This window comes from Amphibalanus amphitrite, unplaced genomic scaffold (assembly GCF_019059575.1).
Source record: "Amphibalanus amphitrite isolate SeventyFive unplaced genomic scaffold, NRLGWU_Aamphi_draft 000364F_arrow, whole genome shotgun sequence".
In the NCBI taxonomy this organism is placed as follows: Eukaryota; Metazoa; Arthropoda; class Thecostraca; order Balanomorpha; family Balanidae; genus Amphibalanus; species Amphibalanus amphitrite.
The window spans coordinates 233,288-253,706 of NW_024881858.1; the positions used below are offsets into that span (position 1 = coordinate 233,288).

Here is a 20,419-nt window from a genome sequence, read left to right on the forward strand (position 1 = left end):
TCAATTTTATTATAACAACAAATGCGTCGACTGCTGATTACCCTCGGCTCCTTACAATAACGTTTGCAATACTGGAAAGTACATAGACAATAGATACCCTTGCGACCGACTGGCGCGATCCGAGAATCTCTCACTGTTTTTGCTGGCCTACACACGAAAACACGCCCGAATAGCTACCATCGAGAGCACGGAACGATGCTGGTGACTGACGGACCAGCGAAAATAGAGCTCCCGTCTACGCGCGGAACAGCGCTGATTGGCGCGGCTCACAGACTCCATTGGTTCATCAAAGTTCAGACTGTTGACGGTTGTTGCTCCTCCCTCCCCTCCCCGAGAGGGCGTAGCCAAGTAGCTGAGTTGTGTGCGCAGCGGGCGACCACCGCACAGTGGGCCAGGCGCTTCAAAAAAGCGGAATTAAATCATTGAGCACAGCTGCGGTGCCAAAAACGATTCGTTACAGGGTAAAATATCATGCTAAAGCCGAATCCGATATCCATTTTCAATTTTGATTGGTTACGCTAGGTCACTGACCTATGACGTCATTATTTAATTTCTGCGCTGCACATATGCCTGTGACAGGCGGGCACTATGCCGCATTTGCCGCGCGTTTGCAGTCTTTTCGTGGTTTCAAGCGTTCATACATGTGATATGATGTTGGTCCCATGCATTAGGGTGGGTGTAAAGGTCACCTGAAGGTCAGGTCAGGTCATTGACCTTCGATGACCTCGGTTCACTTTTTCGAGTTTTACATGTTTCTGGGCTAGTTTTTGGAGCTGAATTCGAATTTAGGAACCATTTGAACATTTACGAAGTAGTTTTGGTGCCTTCGTAACATGTTACGAAGCTGTCAGAGGCGGGTTGACATCTACTATGAATACCCGGCAGGACCCATACTGGTTGACCTGACCTGAGCTGACCCGACCTGGCCTAAATGCATGAAGACATCATCTGTGATCAAAACTAACATGATATTCGTGATCAGCATCCCGAAATCCCCCTTAGCAGCCACACTATACGACGTTCTAACAGGTCCCGACTTTCGGCCATTGACCTGACCTCAGAGGTCACCATTTGACCTATGACCTTAAAACCGGGTACCGTTGGCTTCGTCTGGTGACGACCTACACGATGGTTTTTTTCCGCGAGGCTCTAGCTCAATTAGGGGCCAAACGCGAGGAGGGTCGCATCCCCCTGTGCCGTCGAGGGATGCAAAACGGCCTATGCCGGCGAGGGTTAAACCCTTATTTGTCCATTTCGCGCAAAAATGCGCAAAATATTTGCATTGGGCAGCAAGCTATACACCTTGAGGAAAGTCAGGCAGCAAATATCTTCGTGTTGTTCGGTGACGTTTTCTTTATATCCTTATATAAATTCATTGCGTCGTTGCACTACCACGGTTCCGAACAGGCACTGTAAACCCCACCGCTACTAGTAAGCATGAAATAGTTCCCGGGAACTTGAGTACGAGAAACATGCGCAGAAATACCGGCTGTTTTTTTAAAGGTCGCCGTCCACTGCACTTTTATCCGCCGAAAATAAGCGCTTATTGGCAGAATTAACTACAGAGGCAATGGTAGGAGCAGAATCTGTAGACGCCGAAACGGCCCAGCCGCCGACAGCGTCTTTCGGCATGTTTATCTTTTCATCGCTTACTTTACGTTCTTAATTTAGTGGCGGAAAAGTTGGATCGTGGGAGCTTTTTCTGCCGCTGTTGACGCCGACTGCGCAAGATTCGAGCCCATACTATTATCTTTTGCGGTGAATAAAGACGGCGGTATCGGGATTTCTTGAAATGAAGTGAGTATATTTTATATATTGATATAGCAACAACCTGTAAAAACCCAATTGAGGTTTATTTTCATGCTATAAAGGGGAAAATCATTGTGCAAGGATTTTCTATTCATCCTCCGCAACGACATCTCAGCATTTTTTCGAATTATTTGTGTCTTGTAGACTTTCAAATGATAGCATTTTGTTGACAATTTTATTATATGCATGACATAAACCAGGGGTGGAGATCTGTCAAAATTTCAAGGGGTTCCAGGCTGGGCAGATGGAGGCGGCTGGATGCAGTACCATTGACTTACATAGCAGTAATTTGTTTTCAGGGGGGGGGGGTCCTGACCCCCGACCCCCCCCCCCCGAGATCTCCACCTCTGACATAAACTCATCATGGGCGTGGTATGCTGTAGGTACTTATTCCTTGGTAGGTGGCAGGCTGATTTTGATTCATAGATCATCTCAAATAAATTCACAATATTCCAGACGCAGGCAGCCTTCTGCTGGGTTCCACTCAAAGGTGCCACTAAATGTTGATATATCATATACCTATTTCTGAATTGAACTTGGGATAGGTAGTCTGGGATGAGACTGTAATCCACTCCAGATCTGGTATGTTGAAGTAAATTATTTCCCCAAATTTATTTTATGTCGGCATGGGCATTCCTTCGTTCTCAAATTTGCATTGATCCATATCCATTTCTGTAGCACATTTGAATAAAAGTAAAGTAATAAAATGTGTTTCTTAACAACTGTGAGTCTGCCAACCTGGAAAAACATGTTATGCCGAATATGTCCAGCGTAGTGGCAGGATTGTGCCAAAAATTTCAGTGCACGTCCATCTTAACTTCGCATGCACCAAGGTCAGCACATGGTGGCTGCTGAATTTTTCGGCGCAGCCTGTGACTGGCAAGTTACATGGCAGTTTCATTGCCAGTCATATTTTAGGTTGAGTGATTGTGTATCAGGTGTTCAGCATTTTGCCTGAAGCCAAAGATGACCACTCAAGGTATTTTTTTTTTTTTAACATTACAGAGTCTGTATTACCAAAATCTTTCCCAAGGTAATGCCATTTTTAAATGCTGGTATTTCGATGACGTGTGTGTGTGTGTGTGGGGGGGGATCTTAGATTTCTCAAGCTCAAAGATTTCTCAGACTTGCCTCCAACTTATAACAACATCTGTCAAAAATTATCCCACTGCTGTTGCTCTGACATCTTCCTTTTCTGTCACGATAGGCCCGGAGACAGCCAGCTGGTCGAAGCTGTTCGTAAGCGGGAGGCACTTTGGAATGTGCGGCAGGCAGCATATCACCAGCGCAAGCACAAGCTGCGGCTATGGGCGGAGGTGGCGGCAGAGACCGGACGAAATGGTGAGCATTTTCTGAAATGCATTTTTACATTGACTTTGTTTTGGGCGTATAATGGTCGTTTCACAAGACGATCTATACAGGTCTGGAGGATTTTAGGACTAAAGTACGTATCGCATAAGTACGTAGGACAAAAGTACGTATGCAAATGTTCGTACGCAAATATACGTAGGCGATAAAGTTCGTATGCCAAAAGTACGTACGCAAATGTTCGTACGCAAAAATACGTATGCAAAAGTACGTAGTGCATAAAGTACGTATGTCAAAAGTACGTACGCAAATGTTCGTACGCAAAAGTACGCATGAAAAAGTACGTAGTGCATAAAGTACGTATGCCAAAAGTACGCACGCAAATGTTCGTACGCAAAAGTACGTATGCAAAAGTACGTAGTGTTAAATGTACGTATGCCAAAAGTACGTACGCAAATGTTCGTACGCAAAAGTTCGTATGCAAAAGTACGTAGTGTATAAAGTACGTATGCCAAAAGTACGTACGCAAATGTTCGTACGCAAAAGTACGTATGCAAAAGTACGTAGTGTATAAAGTACGTATGCCAAAAGTACGTACGCAAATGTTCGTGCGCAAAAGTTCGTATGCAAAAGTACGTAGTGTAAAAAGTACGCATGCCAAAAGTACGTACGGTTCGTATGCCAAAGTACGTAGTGTATAAAGTACGTATGTTAGAAGTAGGGTATAGTCGTGTAAGTTGGGCCACTTTTTCTTAATTGCTGCTCTGTTGCCATACTGCAGGGAACTCATGATAAATTCATATACCAAATAATATAGCTTTGTCCATTTCGCCCATAAATTTTGCTATGCCTTGTAACAAATGCTCATTAAATAAAGAATCAGAAATGTATTACACATTGATCAACTTAACCCAAGGGTGGGGTACGTACTTAATACCCTACGTACATTTGCTATACGTACTTTTGTCCGTGACGTACTTTTGTCCACACGTAGGGTAGACCGGGGCAAGTCGCCCCGCCGAGGTAAAACGCCTCACCGATGTTTCTCGGAACTGGCAGGGTTCTGGGGAAAGATCCTCTCTTCTGTTAATCTAGTGTATGGGGCTTCTTGCCTCAGGCCGTGGGGTGTTTTGCCCTGGGGTTGGGGGAAAATGCCCCATTTGCAGTTGCTTCACAAAGCACTTCCTAGCTGGGAGTCCGATCATAAGTGAATGAATTTGAGGGGTGGAATTTAAAGTAAAATGTCAAAAAAAGAAACACACATTGAGCACAAATTTGGCCTTCCAGGTGATGTGAGACAAAAGTACACTGTAAAAAAAGTTTAGCACCCATGTCAAGAACCAGCACCCTATCCCTGCTTATTTTAAGCAGGCTAAATGGTTAATAAATTTTAGCACCCTTTTACGAAAAATAGCTCCCTGTGCTGGCTTATTTTAAGCACCCTGAATGGCTGCAACCATTTAGGGTGCTTAAAATAAGCCGGCACAGGGAGCTATTTTTTGAAAAGGGTGCTTAAATTTAGCACCCAGTTAGCCTGCTTAAAATAAGCAGGTACAGGGTGCTGGTTTTTGACATGGGTTTTTACAGTGTAGGTACCTATGTAGCAAAATAAATTATCTGCGGCGTCTTGCCCAAGGCTACCCTACTTTATACCCTACGTACATTTGCTATGCATAGGCTTTTGTACGTGACGTACTTTTGTCCATACGTACTTTATACCCTACGTACTTCTGCGATACGTACTTTTGTCCGTGACGTACTTTTGTCCGTGACGTACTTTTGTCCATACGTACTTTTACCCTACGTACATTAGCTATACGTACTTTTGTCCGTGACGTACTTTTGTCCATGCGTACTTTATACTCTACGTACTTCTGCGATACGTATTTTTGTCCCTGACGTACTTTTGTCCATACGTACTTTATACAGTACGTACTTCTGCGATACGTACTTTTGTCCCTGACGTACTTTTGTCCATACGTACTTTATACTGTACGTACTTCTGCGATACGTACTTTTGTCCTTGACGTACTTTTGTCCATACGTACTTTATATTGTACGTATATCTGCGATACGTACTTTTGTCCCTGACGTACTTTTGTCCATACGTACTTTATACTGTACGTACTTTTGCGATACGTACTTTAATCCTACGTACTTTTGCTTACGTACTTTTGTCCTACGTACTTTAGCGATACGTACTTTTGTCCGTAACCCGGTCTGAAGACATCAATGAGCTCGCCTAGCCACCACCCCACTGACATCTGGCGGAGCTTGTAGACACCAACCGATAGAGGGCAACACCAGCGGCCCCACCATGCGTAAACGCACGCACGTCACACAGCATGAAGTCGGCGGCGCCATACATAGGCGGAGCCTTTGTATGGCGGTACCGTAGATCAGTTGGTAGAGCGTTGGACTCCGTGTGGTGAGAGCACGCGTGCCCGGTTATAACAGTTCGGGTTCGAAGCGCGACGGGCGCTTGATATTTATGGGCCTACTGACAGGTATGGTTGCGGTTGGTGGCAGGCCGTAGCCAGGTCACCGCAACAAGCTTCGCTTAGCGGTGGCCCTGTCCTTGTGAAACCTTCCTATCAAAAAGGTTCGGACTAAATTTATTTTAAAATAGCCTTTCTTGGGAAGTTTGTGGGGCAGAAATTCGTGTCCAATTGTTATGTTAGTTAAGGTGCAACACTGAATCGATTTTCATTACAGAGATAATATTTTGCACTACAAAGACATTTCAAAGCTCCTCAATGCGAAAAAGATTGGTCTGCTAAGCAACAAATTCCTACAACTGAGCTTAAGTTGGTGGGGGCCAAACGCTTATTGGTGGGGCAAAATGGCAAGTTGGTGGGGTAGCCGCCCCACCAACTGAATAGGGAGCTCCTCCCCTGGCGCCATATCTAATCCAATCACCATCTGTATGACGTCTAATCTGTTTTTTCTTCACATTTATATTAAGATTTCTGACGAACTGTCCACCATTGTTTAGACTTAATCATCATTATCATCGAAATCAAAACGTATGTATGTATGTATGTATGTATGTATGTATGTATGTATGTATGTGTGTATGTATGCATGTATGTATGTATACATGTGAATGGATACCAGGATAGAGATGTAGTAAAAATAAAGGTATACTAAATACTTCGTTTTTTTCAGTTGCTGATGTAAAGTCAAGATGGAAGTCCATCCGGGACTATTTTATGAAGTGTCGGCAGGCCCCGCCGAGCGGCTCTGCTGCCAGCTCGACCACCGACGGCGCCACGCAGAGGGAGCTGAGTTTCCTCAATGATTCTGTCAAGCCAAAGCCGTGAGTTTTTTTTTTACTCTTACCGTTTTTCCCTTTCGTAATAGATAAATTCGTACAATGCGTGCATTTTCTGTGTAATTGTTTATTGCCAGTTGTCAGCTTGCTTAGCTCAGATATGTAAATGGATATGAATGTATAGTTTTCTATAGTTGTAGATGTTATGTGGGACAAGAGCTGATTGTGACCCCCTCTATAAAAAGTTAATTGTTTTTAAAACGGGCTTCGCTGAGGGCTGAGGGCTGAGGGCTTAGTACAACATTTGGGTTGCAATATGTAGGTTAGATGAAATGACCTCCCCTGCTTGAATAGCTTGTTTTCGCGTCACTGTTCTGTATTGAAATTAGTTATCAATAGTTCTGTACATAACATATTTTAGCACGCAATAAGATTTGTAACGTTGGACGGAAAGTTAGATTACACGTACGGGGTGCGGTCTACTCCGTCTGGTGACGGTCGGCCAACTGAACGCCCCATCCACAATGAACTTTCCCTTTCCCCGATGAACATTTTATCGTCCAACGCTGAATCATGCCATGCTTGCCTTTGCCTTATGACGGTCCTTTCACAGAGTGACAACAAACCTGACGGCGCCACATGCTGATCCTGATCCCTTATCGCTTGTAGAGGATCCTCACTTGGTAGGTTTGATGCTTTGCGCAGTCGATACGGTTTGCATGACGCGCTCTTGTAATAATGAACTTTGTGTAGTAGCGTAATCCTGTCAGGTAGCTACTTATCTTGCAATTCGTCTATTGTGGGTTGTGCAATTTAACAATCAACTGACAAGGTGAAACCTCCAATACTCCAAAACCTCCAAACTTAAAAAGCAACAACAAGAAGAGAAGGGCGTTTATGTCTAACTAACTTGTAACTAGTTATGTCGTTTAGGCGGAACAGGACTGAAAGTACGAGGGTACACAGATTACCGTTCTGTATACTCAGCGCCACGGTCAAAGCCATGCTAATCTCTTTTTCAGGAGAACCCTGACATAGAAGAAGAACACTCTGGTGATCCATGGCTCGTATTCTCGGAAGGTCAGTTAACAGTTTCTTACTAAGGCTATAATGTTTACGTATGTTATGCAGTATGATGGAGATACTTTTTATGTGTATTATGCATTTTTAGAGTTCTTGAGATCACAGCGAAGGTTTTATGTATGTAGGCTAGCCAAACGTACTTGATGTGTGTTGACCGTAGATCATTAAAGCATCAACAAATACCAAAGCTTGTTTCGGAAAGAAAATAGCTGCAGGTGTGATTGATGTACTAATAGCTCTATCTAACTTGATGCTTGTTTTTACTAAAGATGAAAAATAGAATTCGAAGGTAATGCATTAAATGCCCCTTCCCACAAGGGTCGAAATTATTATGTACCTTATACACAAAAACTAGAGAAAAGCGGTCGTCGATTCCAGACTCTGCAAATGGATATTTTTTCTTCTTTCACGACAGTGGACGACGAGTGGGAGCAGGACTCCGCACCCCGCGCGCCGCCTGCTGGCCCGCAGAGGGCCTCTACACCTCGGGAGCCATCTGCTGAACGCCCGCAGCAGGCCTCGGCACCCCGCACGCCGCCTGCTGATCGCGCGCAGGAGGCATCTGCTCCTCGGGAGCCGACCGCTGACCGACCAGAGCAGGGCGAAGTCCAGCCCCAGAGGCCTCGCCGGCGTGCCCGTCGGGTGGCTGCCGACGAAGGGACCAGGGAGATCCTGCAGCGGGCGATTGAGCAGGTGCAGCAAGCCGTCGAGAGGCTAGAGGACGATGATGCCATCTTTGGACATTTGGTGGGTCAGGATATCAGGCAAGTGGCAACTAGAAAGAAGTCCCTTCTTAAAATCCAAATCATGCAGCTGATCCACGCTGCGGCATATGAGGAATGATATCCAGTCCTGCAACAGCTACAGGGCCCGGCATTTGTTTTGCTTTAAATCAATGCTGTTTTTAATGTGTTATAGAATCGCTAGGCTTATGTTTGATAATGTTAGCAAGCGCTTTTCTCAGGCTCATTGTTAATAAGATAATGATAAGAATCAGTAGCCTTATAATAAAGCTCAATGTATTGCCGAATATAATTAAACCAGAATGAGACGACAGTTTCGGGCGTAGCCCATTATCAAGTCTGACAATTCCGGATTTGAAATTTCAAATCCGGAATTGTCAGACTTGATAATGGGCTACGCCCGAAACTGTCGTCTCATTCTGGTTTAATTATATTCGGCAATACATTGAACTTTATTATAAGGCTACGGCTTTTCATCATTATCTTAGGTTATAGAATCGCCGTAATTATTTATTTGCACATCAATTTTGTACTTGTGTTGATTCCAATTCATTACCGTTCAAATTCATTACACGCATTGTGGTTGTATCTGATCACGAGTGGTTGTATCTGATTATTTTTTGCATATTTCGTCATGTCTTTTGCATGATTTACATTTGTTTTATTCGGTTTGATCTTTGTAACGTAATAAATGTGGGCGATTAAAATAAACGTCTTGCATTGGAATCTCATCGTATGTATTATATTTTTGATCGCAAGAAAAGGAATGCTGCTCTTGCATAGTCACAGATAACATGTAACAATATAGATAAAAACGTAACAAGGGCACGTAACAAGCAGTTTCAGTCGTAGCCGCCGAACAGCGAAGAGCGCCGTGCAAGGCGCCGAACAACAACAACAGGAGAACACGGCGGCTGCAGACAATCGTCGTTGTAGGACTCGCAGACGGCAGAACTTCCCCATGCCCTAGACGGCAACCACGTCCTCCTGTAGCGCCAGCAGACGTAGGTGGCGAACAGCTGCACTTGCAGCGCAGCTGACTGCAGCTCAGACAGCGTGCTCCATCTGCCATGGTACAGCGCCCTCACCGGCGAAGTAGCGCGCGAACTGATCGCGCACGTGCTCGGCAGCTCGCGTGTAGTTGTTGGCCCCGAGACGGTGGAGCGCGTCAGCCAGCCCGGCCGGGGCGGTGGCTCGATCTTGCTGGTCGAGTTCAGGCCTTCCCTGCAGTGCGACGACTTCGTCCGCGTGGAGGAAGTTGTGCAAAATGCACGTGGCGTGCACGATCTTGCAGGCGTGCTGGACGTTCACGTTCATTGGCCGACGATATATCCGCCAGGTTTGTGCGAGAATGCCGAAAGCATTTTCCACGATGCGACGAGCGCGCGAGAGGCGGTAGTTGAATACCGTGGCTCGGACTCCAAGTCTTGCCTCTGTGCGCCCGGGATACGGCCGCATGATGGCGGTGGTGAGCGGGAACGCCTCGTCGGCGACGATGACGTGCGGCATGATGGTGTTGGTCCCGGGCAGGGCTTTGGGCGGCGGCAGCTGCAGAGAGTCGTCTCGGAGGGCGGCGGCCAGGTCGCTGCGGCGGAATACGCCGCCGTCCGATTCCCTGCCGGCACTTCCCACCGACACGTACACGAATCGGTAGTCGCCGTCCACAGCGGCCAGGAGAACCGTGCTGAACGTGTGTTTGTAATTGAAATATTCGCTGCCGGTGTTGGCTGGCGCCTGCAGGACGACATGTTTTCCATCGAGAGCTGCCACACAGTTTGGGAAGTTCCACCGGTCTCGGAAGGTGGCCTCGCTCCTCTCCCAGGTGTGGCGAGTAGGGGAGGCCAACACCTCCGGACCGACGGCGGTGATGATCGCGGCGCACGTGTCGTAGACTATGGCGCGGACCGTCTTCTCTCCCAGGCGGTACGTGGGAGCTAGAGCCGAAAACTCCATCCCTGACGCCAGATACCGAAGGGTAACGGCCAGGCGCTGCGCGGGGTCGATGGGCTCTCTGAAGTTGGTGTGTTTTCTGGCGATGGTTGGCCCGGTCTTGCTAAGAAGGAGATCGAAAGTGTCGCGGGTCATCCGGAAGTAGGTGCGGTGCCGCTCAGGGTCGTTGGTACGCAACTCTTGTACGAGGTTGAAGAATTCAGGCCCATGTCACTCCACTTTTGATGACATCATAAGGGGGCCTCAGGACAATTAATGGCGCGGTGCGCCACAATCGCTCCCAAGCTACTGGCCAACAGCTGCCATTTTTGAAAATATTATTTTGAAATAAAGTTTCAAGTAATGAAAATATTGTAATAAAGTTGCAACTCAAATCTATACCATATCTAAAAACTTACTGAAAAATGAATTATCCAAAGTAAAAATATAAGCTCGGTGCGTTTTTACGTTGCTTTCCTGCTGCTGCAGAGGGTTTTTAAATCGTCTATATCTTCAAAACCGGCCATTTCTTAGCATATTGCTGCTCATTTTTGTCGCTGGAAAATTAGTTGGGCTTTCCATTGACATCAACGGCTGAGCGGTATGTGCAGAGTGCCATCAATAATCTTCAAATGAAATTAGTCATTTTTACGTTGAAATGAATGGAGTACCCCTTGCGAGCATCAGGGGTGACGTCACTCAGGATCTGTCTCTGATTGGTCGGCGGGAGAGTGACTGTACCTTCTATAGATGGCCTTGGAAGAATTCCCCCCGAGCTCGGCGGCGGCGGTTCACGTCAGCGACCCAGCTCTTGTGCCGACGTTTCGGACGGCACTCCTCGTCATACTCCATCATCAATAGCTCGGCTTGGGCCAAACTTAAGCCGACGTCCATTCTCGATATATAAAGTATAGAAGCAATAACAAGAAGATATATAAAGTATAAAAGCAATAACAAGAAAAGGTACTACCTGAGATGTTTTGTTTACATTTGTTTTCCTGACGGCGGTATTTGCTTCGTATGTAACCCAAGAGTATTAAGAAAAATGTTGCGTGCTTATTTTCGAAGGATTTTATTTGTTTATCTATTGCATCATGGTTTACCTGCTAAATCATTTTTTATATTTTTATTTTTTTATTTTCCTACAGAATTACTATCATTCTGTGACTTCAGGTGGCTTGCGCACCCTATATTAACAAAACACTTGATACTAACATAAGCGCGTACTTTCAGCACCTCTGCCGATGCTTTTTGTGCAGTGGACGGCGTCATTTTAGGAAACGCCGAAAATACGCGCTTATCGACGATTACGCGCTTACTTTCGGCGGATGCCAATGTGCAGTGGACGGCGACCTTTAAAGCTATTTTTGCACGGAATAACTTTAATGATTTTACGCTGAGAGCTTTTGAATCGGGGGAACGGAATATGGTACACAGCAGTCATTTCCACCTCCAGTCGGTAAGTCCTACTTTGCGACGTTATAGCATTAGCTGCCTTGACATTGGGGAAAAGAAACTTGCTTATTCGGAAACTTTGGACATTTTTACAATACTCTATCCCATAATTACAGGAATTTCACCGAAGTTGATTTTCGACTTAATTCCGCTTTTTTGATGCGCCTGGCCCACTGTGCACCGCCCAGTCGTCTTTATGCATCTGTGTAACCGTTGAGTGGATGGTATCCAGACGAGCTAGGCGTCGGCGTCGCCCTTCCAGCGGCCGGGCAGCGCAGGTGGACGTGCCGCGGATGGTCCGCCTCCGATCTCGGCACACTCTGCAGAGTGCGGCTGGACGCTCCACGGAGTTGCATAGCGTCGATAGGCCGTATGGTGTCGCTGTCGTAATTATAAAAGCGGAAGTAGAAGGTTGAAGCAATATATAGAATGCTATCTTTTTCCAGCTTTGTTGCACATAATTTAATAGGTATTGGCCGTTTCTTTACAAATATTGCAAAGCACAGCTTTATGTGCTGGTAACGATATGTGCGCGTCGGTTGCGGCGGTAATCGTCGAAAAATATATAATTTATGAACGTTTCTTGATCATTGAATGATAAACATGGCAATGTTTGCCTGTTGTGAAGACGACTCCTATACTGCCGCTCTAACGTCCGGAATTATTCGTGTCTGATTACGGGGATTACGCCACTCTATCAGCTGATTTTTGTTTCCGAGTCACGTGACCAACCGGTGTCTCCCTGGGGGCGATACAGTGATGAACACTGAACAGCGATGAACTTGCCGCCGCGCCGGGATGAACTTTGGCCACCGGGCGAACGTTTTACGTGACGAACTGTGTTTACTGGTTTTTGTATGCCTCATGTCTGTATATATTTCATATAGCTCCGCTCTGGGGCGGGGAGTATTGTGGCGCATCTTATGCATGTATATTTTTATTTTTATTTTATCGAAGCATAATTATTGTATAAGTTTCGCGAATTATCGATCTTGTTTAATTATTATTGATTAATTGCGTTTTGTATGATTCACTTTTATTTTCCCGCCTGTAACCATTGGCAACCACGCGCATTACTTTTTATGTCATGAATTTTATTTGCCTTGAAAATTGAGGTTGCTTTTGTTGTTAGTTTTTGAGTTGTCTGTCTACAATAGTATATGTCCGAGGACCGAGAACTTGCGTTGATCATAACTCTTACAATATAATTTCTCATCATCAACAATTACTTTTATCGACCCTTGCCTGCCACGTCATACTATTCATAATTACGCTCAAACTAGCCATAGCTCACCCATGGATGAGATAACACTGGATTGGTGTCTCGTGGAAATTAACATTGGGGTCCGCGACATTGGGATCAGGCCTGCCATCTAGCGGGAGAATTATCGTAAGTTAGGAGCAAGCCGAGTGAACACCATTGTTCAGCATTATGACACACGTGGGTGTGGTGTGTTTATTGGCTTGAAGTGCATATTCCCATGAGTTAGAGGTAATGTTACTGGGCCTGAGACGACAAAAAATGTCGTAAATGCTTGAAAGGCAAAAACGTCCAGCAGACTTAAGGTAATAACGAAAATAAAATGCGAAAGACGGTGTGTATTGGACCGCCCAGTCCCGTCGGCTTTTACGACCTTTGCTATGGTAATTTACTCACAATGGTACTATTGGTCTCAAGATAAGGGTCCAGGCGGCCTGTAGGTTTGATGCGGTGAATACCCTCACCCTCGCCACAGCTCGAGTGGGGGTAGGGGAGGGGGTGCATTCGGCCCGAGTCTGACAGCGGGGTCGCTCGCCACAGTGTGGTGTCCAGCGGTGCAGTCGGAATCAGGCGGAATTATGCCGGCGGCGGTAACCGGTCGAAGGGCCTGGCTCAGTCGCGTCTCGAGACGAGTTACCGAGCAGGGTGTCAGCGATAGATGGGAGGGGGTGTGGTCAGGGCGCCGTTTGCCCACCAAATCAGCATGCTGTCAGTTTGCTGGCGTTTCTCATCTTCTCATTGGTCATTGATGGACAACACGTGGTGTGTGCGATTGACCAATGAGAGACTAAGAGACGCCTGTAGGCTGTAACTGGCTTCCATATATTGGAAAACCGACAGCAAGCTGAAAAACGACAGTGCATGGGGTGCACTAGCTTTGAAGGTCACTCCGCAAAAGCATAACTTTCCATGGTTGAGGGTGACGGGTGTTACCTACCCCAGACGCCTTGCCCCAGACCTCTTGCGATTACTCTCAACAAGGCAACCATAGAAAGCTGAAAAATAGCACACCTGACTTGATTCAAGCCGATTCTCTGGTGACACCAACGACCAATTACATTTTCAATTCTTGTCGAGTCACTGACCTATTACGTCATAAAAGACTTCACTCGGTTCTAAAATATTAGGGCTTGGCAACTCCGTTATTGCTAGGTCAACTTCTGCAGGTAAATAAAATTCACAGGACTTCATATTCTTCCGAGACCTTGCAACTTTTATGTCTCGTAATTTTCTATAAAGCAGTCACGTAAAGCTAGGTCAATGGCGTGACCTCACCATCGCAATTCAACAAGGGAAATATTAAAATTTATTTTGCTGAAAATATGATTTAAGACTATCGTTTGCACATGGAGTCGTGCTCGTGTCGCTTCACTCCTTGCAAGATCGATGCTCAACTTTTGCGTTTTGAACCATGTGCAACGTCATAAATGACGTTACATAGATATCGGTGTTTTTTGTCATTAACCCTCGCCCGCACATGCCATTTTCCCATCCTAGAACGCACATGGGGATGGGAAAATGGTGGTTGCAACCCCCCCCCCCGCGCCATTTCGTTCCTGTTGGAGATAGAGCTTAGCGGTAAAGACCAAAAAGATTCTTTGGGAAGAGACGAATCCAATGATACCCAGTTTTACCTTCTCAGGTCAGTCATTGACCTTCCAGGTCAGGTCAAACTAAAAAATGTTGCTGTTTTAGGTCACCGTTGGATATCAAGTGCGCTGCTTATCAAATACCGATGACGATGCTGTTTTCTGGTGCCAAGCCAGCTAGAACCTCTTTGTCACACTACCCGACCAGAATTTTACTGCTGAGGTCATTTCAGGTCAAGTTAGGTCAAGGTCAATTATATGTGTTTGTATGTCTGTGTGTGTCTGTGTGTATACTGATGTGTGCACCGATTGTTTTTGGGTCCATATTACATGAAATCATGATCTGAGAAGCTTTTACCAAAAATGCAGTCAAAAAACTTCACTAAAAGTAAATTCAGCTTGCCTAAAACGCAATTATCTTAGATGACCTAGGTTGACCTTGACCCTGACCTTGACCCCTGTACATCGTCGAACAACATGTTCCATGATAGGTGGGAGGTAAGACTGGCAAAAAAGGCCGAAATCAGGGTGTCAAAAGCTCACAAGGCCCATGGCAAACGCAAGATGTTGAGAATTGGCCATTTGGGTCATGACATGACCTGAAAAACAAGGTCATATCTCCGAAACCAAAAATCACAGAAACTTGAAATTTTCAGTGGACATCAAGAAAGAATAGAGGAGCAGCTATACGAAAAATCAGCCCTATAGCTCTAAAAATGTTGAGTGCAGAGCAGAAAGACTACCTGGGGGGGGGGGGTGGCAACCACCCCCCCCATGTGCGGGCGAGGGTTAACTACTGTTCCAACTGAAATACAGGGTGGCTATATATTAAACCGCGAGTAGGCAGAACAAATCTTTTAAACGTCGAGCCGTTAGGCGAGACGTTTAAATGATTTTTCTACCTACGAGCGGTTTAATAATTCTATTCCCTACCGCCGATATCTTTCGAGCGCTTAATAATAAGGAATACATTTTATAGGTATAAAAATACAACAGATTTCATACTAGACGAAATGTCTACTAGACGTTTAACAGTTTATTAATCGCCTAGACGTTTTACAAACCAATACACAATATTACACAATATACACAAAGTTACACAATATCTGATAATTTTCTCTCTTTGCACGTGAAGCAATTGTAAACACTGTCTATGGTGCGGGATAAACGCATTTAAACATCCACGCGCTATCCTCTAAATTACAGGGTGATCAATAAAAGATGACATAAAGTGAGCCCCCGCCAGAGGCGTAAGACAATGTATTGCATAAACAGCTTACCTACCGTTGGAATGATAAATCTTAGACATTTTACATCGCACAAACAGAAATCAGTTGTGACACTGGCCTTGGATGTGTTCAGTGGCCGTATTCACAATCACGGGTTAAGGGTAGGGTAGGAGTAACGGGTAACGGGTTATTTTTGTGGTCATATTCACAATCGAAGTTTACTCCTGATGGTCGCCCGGCGCCACGCAGACGGCACCTGGCCTGCGTGGTGCCGTCTGCGTATGATGATGACGAGATGTCAATCGAATACCAACGTTTTGGCATACCGATACCAAACCGATACAAACTTGGTATTTGGCGTTTCGAGGCTAAAACATTTGGTATTTTGTTGGTGTTGTGAATACTCGCTAATGTAAAAGAGACTGTGACTTTGGTAAAAAGTTGGCATTTCCCTGATATTCCCAAGTCGGTTCGGCTTCGGTATTTTCCCACGGTTCCTGTTGGTATTTGGTTTGGTATCGGTATCACGACTTTCTGTAATTGACAGCACTAGTCCATATGTTTAAAAAAATGCCTTCCCAGGTTTCTATCCATTGCGAACGTGAATACTGGACACATTACTGAAGAATTGCTAGACTCTCTTCACCTTCGAGCAACTGAACAAGATCCAGCACCCCTGGTCACTCTGCAGTCTGGATTTTTCGTGCTTGGACCTCACCGTTTAACCTTAAGCAACTCAAGTTGCGGAGCGAACTCAAGAGTCCAAGACCCTTGATGAACTGAACGCTGCCGTGAGTCGTCGAAGGCTTCGTCTGCACGATAGCCGGCGATCATTTGGGGGCTGGGGCTCCAGCGGGGGCTTACTTTATGTCATTCACTAATGAACACCCTGCACTAGTGCACGTGACCTGACCTCAGAGGTCACATGTTCATCTGACACTTTTAACATGATTGTGAATCGCTGGGTGTTGTTTTTGTTTGCAAGGCTTTTAGCTTAATTATGGGCGAAACGGCGTCGAGGGTCCAGCACCCCCCCCCCCCCCACACACACACTCTAGACCCCTCTCGGTATTCAGAAAGTCGATAGGTCCGAGTCCGACGAGGAATAACGGATACAACGACAACGAGACACGTGCACTCTTGAAATATGTTTGTTCAGTGTGGATTTGATTTTTGAGAACGTTTCCTTGTCTTGTCTATAAGCTGAAATTCGCCAATCAGTCTTATGCATTACCTAGCTGCATCGTTTCGAGTCCCATCAGTGGGAATGGCTTCTACACTCTACACTATTAGTGCTTTCTAGGAATGATATCACGTTCGATAGAAGCATAAAGCGAACACATAACGAACGGGGCGAGATTAACATATTGTTTAATGGTTAACCCTACCGAAGGTTTAACAGTGCAGTTATTGAAATGAACTGTTCAACAGTTGTTCAGCGCAATAAATGAGATTATACGAAACAGTAGGAAATTAATAGTTATGAAGGTTGAAATATGCAACCGTTAAGATAATGATATAAACAGCGACGTTGGCGGCGGTATGCCGATCATGACAACATTATAATTGCTACGTCTTAAACAAATTGCCACGTATTGCAGCCTAAGTTGAAACTGCAATGAATGATGCGTGAGCTATATGGCCCGGCATAAGTTTTATCCTCTAAAAAAAGGTTCTCTCTAAGTTGCTACATAGGGGACAGCGATTCTCTTGCGTTCAGTTTATTCCCCACGAACAGGGATTTACATTACGAACGCAAATTTGCATGCTGGTAACTAGGTTGTGCAGTAAATACGGCTGGATTTTTTTATCATGCCCGTTTGAGCTGTAACGACAAGGCGCCGAGGCTAGCAGCCGGCTTCTGTTTGTCCAGGTCCTGCTGGACGATAGCCCGAAGTTCGTCGATCAGGATGAGGTCTGGATGGCAGCCGGCTAGCATGTCTTTCCTTCAGAAGAGCACGTTCAATTCGCACCACCGCTAGGCCTTGGCAGAGCGATGAGCTGGCGCGCCGTCCTGATTGAAAATGCATGTCAACATGTCATTGACCATGCGTTGGCCTAGCATTGGGCCGAAGGTAGGTAATGAGCCTCGGAGAGCTCTTCCAATAGCGTCTCACGGTCCTGTTTGGAGATGTGATAGCGCTTCAGCGCGAGCCGTTTGGCCAATTTTGTCGCGAACTATTGGCCCCTCTTCCCGGCCGCCTTTTTCAATGCGATTTCTGTAACGTTTTAAAGGAAGACTGCCACCTTCAAAAAGTTTTCTCAGATCGGCCCATGATTTTTTCCCTGGATAAAACGAAATTTTAGAATTCACCTGGCAAGCTATCATCACGTGAATCGCGTAAAAAAATTATCGATTATCATAAATTATCAATCGGATAATGTCTAGCGACAATGTTGACACATCACTAGACTTCAAGGTCATAAGATATGGAAGCGGGTTTTGTCGCCATAAACGGCGCGCATGTTACAATTGAAATATACAATGATCCTTGCTTTGGTTATGTATGTCGTGTTTACGCTTTTGGAATTGCCTGTTTTAATGAGTTATGTTATCTATATCTTAAAATATTCCAATTCTGATTCATCTGATAGGTATATATATACATGTATTTTGGCATGTGATATTAAAAGCTAGACTATTTCCAGGTTTATATGAATAGTGATAGACTAAGTTGAGACAAGTGCTATTTGAATAACAAATACCTATGGTATTGGAAAAATTGTCATGAATCTGATAGTGTTTCCATTCCAGCACCAATTTCCCAGTCTTCAAAGTGTGGCAGGGAGCTCAATCCGTGACAAGATGTTTGGGACAGCTTAAGGATTTCGCCAGAATCCCCACAATCCTTAAGGATCCATAAGGACCCATAAGGATCAGATATGAAATCCTTAAGGACTCTACGGACCCTCTTGAATCCTTAAGGACGCATTCGCCGATCCGTAAGGATTTTAGGGCGATGTTTGGTATCCTTAAGGATCGCTCAGTATTCCGTAAGGAAATTGCTACTTGCTAGTGTCGCTTAATCTTTCAGGATAGCCGATGCAGCCAGTACGTCAATCATTATGGAGTGATTGAATCATCCCTACTATTATTCCGTGCTCCGTATCCGATAATTTCTTAGCCATATGACATATACGGCATGTAAAAACTTTGTGACGGACCAAAGCAGCGTTCGCTATCAGCATAGGCGCGGGAACCGGGAGGCGAGGGGGGCAGTGGGAGCAGCTTGCCCCCACTTTTGTGCTGAACTTTGAAATTAAATATTTTCGATTTATGGCATTTCTCGATATTGCGAGTGCCAAACCGGTGATTGTGAGCCAGGGATAACAATTTGGCTATCTTAACTCAGAATTACTATTCAGCTAGGATGGTCACCTAAATGTCCACGCTGGGTTCACCCAGACTCCAAATCGGATAGACGAATAGTTCTGATAAAAAGTACCTATTGGTATCTCAACCAAGTGCCACAGTATGCATGTATCGTATGGCCTTAGTGCCACCGGTGCCACAGTGTTTGCGCTGTGCTCTTTCAGAGACCGTACCGACTGGAATTTAGCGACCGCTGACCGTTTTAAAGACTGTACGGGCGGCAGCGGGCGGTCTGATCCTCGCCTCCGGCAAGAGGGGAGACCGCGCGTCCCCCTGTCGCATTGTGCCGCTGCCGCTCGCGGGATGCGGACGAGTCTGTTGAGTGTGTTGTGCCGTCTGCCGTCTCCTCTTCGGGCCATGTAAGTCTCTGCCATGCTGTGTATCAATGAGATAATTGATCCTAGTTATTGCATTGATAGATACAAAAACCGGCGCTGAAACGTTCACTTCAATTAGTGGCGATCGTCGTCGTCATTCATTTGGCTGCGGCAAATGAAAGTACTACCGGTAGCGTCTTTTAGCGTCATGCCTTGGAACGAGGCCCAGGTAAATATGTATAATAGAATGGATTCAGGGTAGTAGGACGTAGGTGCATATGTGATGCATTGCTAAATGAACATACACAGGCATCTAAGCTGGAAATGACTGAACTGAATTTACTCAAAGGCTCACCAATATTCTTTGGCTGGGACTGCAGTCTAAGCCTAAGAGTAGAATTCGTGAGCCTTTGAGTAGGTATTGTTGATCAGTATATTACTGTTATTACATAGGAATATCCGCCTTGTTACAGGAACGCAGGATGCAAGACTGGACAGGCGACGGGCGACTCAACCACTCAAGATGTGTAGAATGTGGATGGCGGAGGAGCGGCGGCCGAGGACGTGTGATGATAATATCTGAAGCGTGGCTGACTCGAAAAAGTGTAGACTTATCTTCATGTAAATATGTTTTTCGGAAGTCCTCGGCTCATATTTCTTGGAGCCTCAGCTGCAACCTGCGAATGCCTAGAGCTCCATATATGTATACCCGGTCGCCTGTGGTTGGCGGCTGCTCCATTCCTGGCAATGAAAAATGGCTAAATGTGCTTGTTTTAACCCGGCACCGCCTGGGCTATTTCCGTACCCACATCAGCCTGGGGGGGGGGGGTCGGATCCGACCCCCCCCTGTTATCTCGAGAACCAATGGTCGTATCGAGCCCCGCGAGGCGGCGTTCGAAAGGTCTCTACGAGACCTTCCCAAAGCACTCTTAAGATTTTAAGATTGAGGTCAACTTTCGGATCAAGGTCAGGTCAAAGGTCAAATTCAGGGGTTTTGCATGATTAGGCTTACGGACAGCGGAATCGATAGCTGCTGCTCGAAACTCACC

General features: G+C 45.6%; 1 protein-coding gene and 1 long non-coding RNA gene across 2 annotated transcripts; one reads left to right on the forward strand and one right to left on the reverse strand.

The window, feature by feature from the left end:
- Window positions 1–9,264: 9,264 nt before the first annotated feature.
- LOC122389601 (protein ALP1-like) lies at window positions 9,265–10,302 on the reverse strand. The gene has a single exon (XM_043381774.1). It carries the CDS (start codon window positions 10,300–10,302, stop codon window positions 9,265–9,267), a length of 1,038 nt encoding a protein of 345 aa, XP_043237709.1.
- Window positions 10,303–19,062: 8,760 nt separating this feature from the next.
- Window positions 19,063–20,147, forward strand: LOC122389607. Its single transcript, XR_006258006.1, has 2 exons — window positions 19,063–19,412; window positions 19,844–20,147. It is a non-coding gene; the product is annotated as an uncharacterized LOC122389607 (long non-coding RNA).
- Window positions 20,148–20,419: the final 272 nt, after the last annotated feature.

Coding starts and splice junctions, on each gene's coding strand:
- LOC122389601 (XM_043381774.1), bottom strand. CDS start 10,302: ATGACCCGCGACACTTTCGATCTCCTTCTTAGCAAGACCGGGCCAACC.